General features: G+C 37.3%; 1 protein-coding gene across 1 annotated transcript in view; it reads left to right on the top strand.

Moving 5' to 3' along the window:
• pof1b (POF1B actin binding protein) overlaps positions 1-7758 on the top strand; it is a gene marked incomplete in the record, with an annotated part of 31817 nt that overhangs the window by 1378 nt on the left and 22681 nt on the right. Inside the window, 1 exon segment of the mRNA XM_014026235.1 lies at positions 4930-5016. Within this exon segment, the coding sequence (XP_013881689.1) occupies positions 4930-5016 (87 nt within the window).

Here is a 7758-nt window from a genome sequence, read left to right as displayed (position 1 = left end):
CACACACACACACACACACACACACACACACACACACAATACAAGTATACAATATACAAAATATCTGTGTCTCCTGGGGGCTAAGCCCCCCTTGTCCTTAAAACCTAGTGACACCCCTGGCTGAAGCAGGACCTGAATCAGTTTTTGCAGAAACCGTTGTAGAGGAAATGTTTGTTCAGTCCTGGTCCTGGTCCTGGTTCTGGATGTTTCTCTGCTTTGACACACCTGATGAGCCATTAAACGTTGAAGGATGTGTAGACCTGCTGAAGAGCAGGACCCGGGTTGGGATCTGGTCTACAGGACTGAGGTCTGGAGGTCTGGTCAGGATGTCCTCCAGCTGCTCCTTTGTTGCTTTGATGAGATGTTTTGGGTCATTGTGGTCCAGGATGGCCGGTCTTCAGAGTTCTGTTTGAAGACAGAGGACAGTATGTGGGTCTGTCCCAGACCATAATGTTTCCACCTCCGTGCTCGGCTGTGTGGACGGAGTTCTTTACTCAGCATTAGTTTTTCCTGAAATAGTATTATTTGTTGAAAATTCCACGACTGATTGGATTTTTTTTACGTACCACAAATACTTTCACACCACGTGACATGAAGACATGTTCCACATCCTGAGGAGTTTATGAGAAACGAATAGAAGCAATAAAGTTATATAAAATAAAATAAACTTTATTCAAAGTACGAGATGTTTAAAAGTCTGAGATAAATGGTAATTGAAAAAAGTTTAACCAACAAACCTTGTTTAGACCTTTAAGACCTGTTGGTGTCGAGGTTACCTGTCAGGTCTATTTCTGTCCTGACCTTTGACCTTTAGACAGTTAATGGATCAGTTTTTGTTCCCGCAGAGCTGAGAAACGTCTCGTTAATTAATCTGCCCGTCACCAGTGGTTTTACAGCTGGGTCAGGTTTGTAGTGCGGGGCGGGAACTGTCGGTGTGGCCTCGTTTCCCGGGTGGCACCAGCTTCTTATTTCTCACACCGAGCCTTGGATTTTCACAGCTTGTGACATCAGTGAAGAAGATGATGAACAGAGGGCAGAGCTCAGCCTGGATTCAGAATAAAGAAACAAGAAATCATTTCTGTCAAATGGATCTAATTGTTAAAAATAAGGAAATGATACACAATACGATATTACCATGATTCGATATTATCACAATACAATATTATTATACCATATTATTATACCATATCAAGATACGATATTATCAAGATATGATATTATCACGATATGATATTATCACAATACGATATTATCACAATACGATATTATACGATATTATCACAATACTATATTATACGATATTATCACAATACGATATTATACGATATTATCACAATACGATATTATCATACCATATTATTATACCATATCATGATACGATATTATCATGTTACGATATTATCACAATACAGTATTATCACAATACAATATTATTTTACCATAACAAGATACCACATAATCATGATACTATATTATCACACCATATTATTATACCATATCACGATACGATATTATCACAATACGATATTATACTATATTATCACAATACGATATTATACTATATTATCACAATACGATATTTTCACAATACAATATTATTATACCATATTATCGAGATACCACATTATGATACTGTACTATCACACCATATTATTGTACCATATCAAGATACAATATTATCACGATACGAGATTATCGTGATACAATATCACAATACGATATTATCTTGATATGATATTATACCATATTATCAAGATACCGTATTATCGTGATACTATATTATCACACCATATAATACCATATCATGATACGATATCACGATACACTATTATCACAATACAAAATTATCACAATACGATATCAAGATACGATATTATCACGATACAATATCATCACAATAGGATATCATGATACGATATTATCACAATACGATATTATACTATATCATCACAATACAATATTTTCACAAAACAATATTATATAATATTATCACAATATAATATTATCACGATACCGTATTATCACAATATGATATTGTCACAATACAATATTATCACGATACCATACTGTATTATCACAATATGATATCACGATATGATATGTCACAATACGATATTATCACAATACAATATTCTCACAATACGATATCACGATACGATATTGTCACAATACAATATTATTATACCATATTATCACGACACCATATTATACCATATTATCACAATACGATATTGTCACAATATGATATTATCACGATACGATATTATCACAATACAATATTATTATACTATATTATCATGATACCATATCATGACGATACAATATTATATGATACCATTATATGGTATTATATGATACCATATCACCATGAAATGATATTATCACAATACCACATTAGTTGTGATACGATTTAAATCATTTCATTCAAAAGTTTGTAATTGAAATGCTGTTGATCCACATCAGGCATGATGATGACATGGATCAATGTTTTCATTTTGTCTCACTGTAATTAAATCATTAATCATTTAATCGATATATCAATAGATCAATGTATCGTTACACCCCTACAAAATAAGAGAGTTGAATGTAAATGTTTGTAACTATTTATTTAGATTATTCATCATGTTTCTCCACTGATTAACCTTAAATCAGAGATGCTGTGACAGAAGCTTATTCTAACATTGATCCTGCATCAATAATAAAGTTAGAAATTTTCGTTTTAGTTGTGTTGAAACTTTGGTTTTGTTTCGATGTGAAACAGAGGAACCTGAAACAAACTTTACAGATTTGAACTTCCTGCTTTAATAACTCACCTGGTAATCCTTGTTTCAAGAGAAATTGTTAGTTATTGCTGTTTAAAAACAAGATGTCCTTTTAGTTGAACATGATCAAAAGCTGTTTAAATCAAATAAAAGTTGAGTTTAGTAAGCTGTAAATAAACCAGAAGGGTTCATTGAGAAATCTGAAGGAGTATGTTGTGTCCTCTCGTCACTGTTTCCTGTTTTGGTTTGTATAAATTGAACTTTATTGGAGGAGAATGACTTGAAGTCTCCTGGCAGCTTGTTGCCTGCTGCTCTGCCTCATTAATATCCTCCCATTGATCAGCAGAAAGCGCTGCAGGTCTCAGAGTTTTGGCTCCGGCTCATTCGCTCCTTCATTGAGCTGTTTTCTACAACTCTTCATTGATTCGTTCCTCTTCGTGTTTTATAGCATGGCTTCGGTTCTGGACGTGCCAGATTCTCTGCAGGTCGCTCTGAGGATCTTTCCTGGAAGTGTTGGCCTACAAGGGTTTACAGAAAGCTGCTGAAGCCTGTAAAACATGTACTGTCCTTCCTCTTCCTCCTTGTTTGGAGTTCTTGTTCAGTTAGTAATTGTATTTATCTGCTGATTTCTGTGAGCCACACCAACACTTTGACATGTTTTGATTTTGTAATTGGGGTTTTGTTCTGCTGTTTGAACCACCGCCTTCAGAAGTAAACGGCCAGATCGTGTTTGATGCAGAAGCTGCACCACACCCTGTCTGGTGTGTTCAGGCAGCGTGTTCTTACATTTGTAAAACCAGACTTTGCTCCACCGTGCCCATTTCACCGCTGCAGGGGTCGTTACACTGGTTACTTTTTGTTTTAATTACCATCACAGCTTTGCACAGATTTATTTGCACATCAGGCATTTTTTTTAAGCTCTGATGTGTTGTGATTTGCCCCAAAAGTCTGAAAACAGCCTCTCCAATGCTAATACCAGCTAATCCATGCTAGTCGCTAGCCCCTCTGATGCTAATACCAGCTTATCCATGCTAGTCACTAGCCTCACCGATGCTAAAGCCAGCTTATCCATGCTAGTGGCTAGTCTCTCTGATGCTAATACCAACTTATCCATGCTAGTGGCTAGCCTCTCCAATGCATCAATCACCATAGGGTTCAAGGATCTGTGAATCTTGTTCATGAACACTGACAGGTCAGAGCCAGAGACCGATCAACTGTTGGGTTTCTATCCACAGAAATGAGGCATTACAGCACTGAAAGCTCYGGAACTACTGGTCCAGTTAAGGTTCTCCCCTCATCTATAGTCCTGAGGTGGATCAGGATCACAAGAACAAGATTCTGGAGCCACCAAAGCTGGGACCAGCCTTAGAGATAGGGTGCAGAGGGAACTCTGAGCCAGCTAAGGTGGTTCAGACCTCATTAATCCTGGACACGTTCCTTCAGGTACATCTCACAGGCAGATCCAGAACTGGAACATAGATCATCTTCACACACCTTCAGATCCTCCATTAGAAGCTGGAGACTGTTTCTGGGGAGACGGGGGGTCAGGGTTTCTTTCCTAGACCTGTTGTGTTTGTGACCCCAACCACAGAGAAGCCTCTAATTCTGCTTTCCTCAAAGCTTCTGACAGGATGAACTCAGTTAACAGAGGAACCGTTTGGGTGGTAGTAGCTGAGAGTCATCCCAACAAACTTACCTTCAAGGAATTCTTTCATTAAAGATTTAGCTGAAGTAATTGTGTAAAAAAACTGTTCCCACCAACTCAGGCAGATTAATTTGCATTTTTACGTCTCTAAACGCAGACGGTTTCTGGCTCGTGTTCAGCTCTTGTTGATGTCTTCAGGCCGACTTCAGAACATTTTTACTTTGTCAAAATGACACCAAAACATTCGTCTTTTTTATTGGCGTCACATGAAAATGTGCTTGTGAAATTTCTGGTTCCATTCCTGCAGATCATTCTGGACTTTTAGTGAGAACTGACAACAGATGAGCTGTGTTCAGTTTTTAAAAGTGCTGATGGAAACAGAGCTGACAGCTCATCAAGCCTCAGTTTTGTTTCGTTTCATTTCTTTAAGCATCTTACTGAAATATAACATCTGTGWTTGTTGTCCTGCTGACCAGAATCTGACTTTTCTTTTCTCTTCTTCTCTCTGATTGGTTGTTTCAGAGCATCAGCCAGATGTCCTCTTCGTCAGTCTTCAGCCCGGGTCCCAGTCCCACCAAGACTCCAGACCTGCTGATCGATGACAACGAGGTAAGAACACACAAAMCCAGCTCTCCGATTGGTCAACGATGGACAAATGTCCAACATTCGTGCACAAACAAAAGCCTCCTCAGTTCGTTCACTTTCACTTTCATTCCCACGGCAGAAGTAAGAGTTTCAACCAAACTGGAGCTGAAGACAAAAAGAGTCTGATGCCAGCGTGAGCGCAGCTACAAGTTCAAACTCCTCCAACAGACGCGAAAACTTAATGAGAACATCAGAGTCCTGCAGGCACATGAGTCCACAGCTTGTTCTGACAGGCCGGCGGACGCCGCTCTCTCTAAATACAGAGAAATCACCAAAGTTCATCAGAAGATCCAGGACCTGTCAGAAGGTCTGGATCTCTGCTGGAGTTCAGTCCAATAAAAAATGTGATAAAAACTGTTTCTACTCATGCCACGCCCATGAAACTAACGAGTTAACCGTTAGCCAGGGTTAGCGTACATTCCTCAGGTAAAGCTGGTTCAGTTTGGCACCAAATCTCGTCCAACCTGTAAAAATGTTGAAGGTTCTTGTAAAAAGTAGCAGCTTGGTTACAAACTGTTATCGTTACAAGTGTGAGAAGAAGAAAGGAGCTCTGAAGCCTCTTTAGTACCAACAGGATGGAGGTTTAATAAAACCCAAAGAAACCTGCAGCTCAACTGGAAACAGTTTACTCTGACATTTAACATCCGAACCAGAACCAGATCCCAGATCCTGGAGGTCCAGATGAGTTTTCTCTGTCAGAGATCAGCTGAGAGGTTCAGTTCTCYAGGAGACACTCTGAGTAGGAACCAGCTGAGGTGGTTCATCTGGACAGGATGGACCTAGGACGCCTCCTGAAGGAGTTGTTCTGGACATGTCCTACTGGGAGACCCCTGGAAAGACACTGGACACTCTAGACCATGGGTTCTCAAACATTTTGGGTCTGGGGTCCCCTTACAAGGGCAAAAAATTCCAGGGACCCCCTCGTAAAACTTTTTTTAAGTGGTAAATGATCATTTCAACCCCTAAATGCCATCGGAATATATTTTTATTTAGTTTATTATGTTTGTTTTAAGCGTTCATTGTTCCCCACGCATTTTTAAAAGATAAAATCCAAATTAACAATTTAATAAAAAATTTTGAGGACCCCCAAGATGCCTCTCGCGGACCCCTGGGGGTTCTGGGGCCCCAGTTTGAGAACCTCTGCTCTAGATTCTAGAGAGACACTCAGCTGGTCTGGAACGTCTCACACCAGTGTGAGTGACAGCAGACAGTTGTGAACAGTGAAAAGAGTAGAAAGTTCTCTGGTCACAAACAAATCTATCATTTCATCAGTTGAAATCATTCAAACTTTGATTTATTTATGAGATATTTTCAGGGTTCCTGCAGATTAAGTCTCCAAAATAAACAAACTTAAAATGTCTTAAAWCAACCCTTCAGAGGTCTTAAAAACTGTAACACATTGTAAGTAGGATGATTGTAATTAGAGATGCACCGATATGAATATTACAGCTGATATCGATATCCGATAGTATTGCTATTATGGCCGATAACCGATATTTAACGATATTACATAAACACACAGAATAAATTATTTATACACATATACGCACAATTAATTTTATTAATTTGAAGCGGCATTAAAAAGTCTTACAAAGTCTTTAATTTAATTTGAAGCGGCATTAAAAAGTCTTAAAAAGTCTTTAATTTAATTTGAAGCGGCATTAAAAAGTCTTAAAAAGTCTTAAATTTAACTGGCCTTAAGCTGTAGGAACCCTGATTTTACAAGTCATGTAAGAAGCTCATAAAAATGTTAAATATTCCAATATTCAATCAAAATTTGTCTAAAGAAAGAGTCACTATAACCTGAAGGGAGTTTTTTTTTAACCTCTGTTTGGAAGCAGTGTGAAGGAGCGCTGCTGTGATTCAGTTTGTGGATTTGTCTTGATGTTAATATAAAACCTTCTACAACAATAAAAATCTTAAAAACACTACTAAATTAAATTTATTGGGGAAAGTTTGATGCTMTGTAGCATTTAGTGGAGATTTCATAAGATTCCTGATGTTATTTTTGTTTTTATCAAATTTGGAGGTTCAAGTTTAGGTTGTTTGTTTGAAATAATTTTTAAAGAAGTGACAGATATAAGATTTATTCTTATTTCTGCACCCTTTTTACTCAGTAATTATATACTAAAAATACATTCTTTCATGTTTTACAGAATGTACAAAACTTACAAACTGAATTTTCACAGGAGCTCTGACAAACATTTGAGGGCTGAGAGGCAAAAACACTGCTGGARTGTTAGAACAGGACTTTTAACCTGCCAGGTGTTTCCCTGGGAGCCAACAGCAGCCAATAATCTGCAGTCAGGTTCTGATGGCAGCCAATCAGTCAGCAGAGACTCAACAAGACCAACCAGAGCATTAAAACAATGATTAAATAATAAAAATAATAATAATAATAATAATAATAATAATGTTGCATATTTTTAAACACGGTCCAAATTCAGCTGAAACTGTTATGATATCATAATATGATGATATAATGATACAATAATATCACAACATATTATTACAATATGATATTGTGATACGATATTATCATACAATATTATCACAATACAATATTATTATGATACAATATTATCATGATATGATATATTACCATAACATGATATTATCACGATACGATATTATCACAATACAATATTATTATGATACAATATTATCATGATATGATATATTACCATAACATGATATTATCACGAT

The sequence above is a fragment of the Austrofundulus limnaeus genome, unplaced genomic scaffold, assembly GCF_001266775.1.
Source record: "Austrofundulus limnaeus strain Quisiro unplaced genomic scaffold, Austrofundulus_limnaeus-1.0 Scaffold536, whole genome shotgun sequence".
NCBI classification, from domain to species: domain Eukaryota; kingdom Metazoa; phylum Chordata; class Actinopteri; order Cyprinodontiformes; family Rivulidae; genus Austrofundulus; species Austrofundulus limnaeus.
This window is presented reverse-complemented; position numbering and strand designations above follow the sequence as displayed.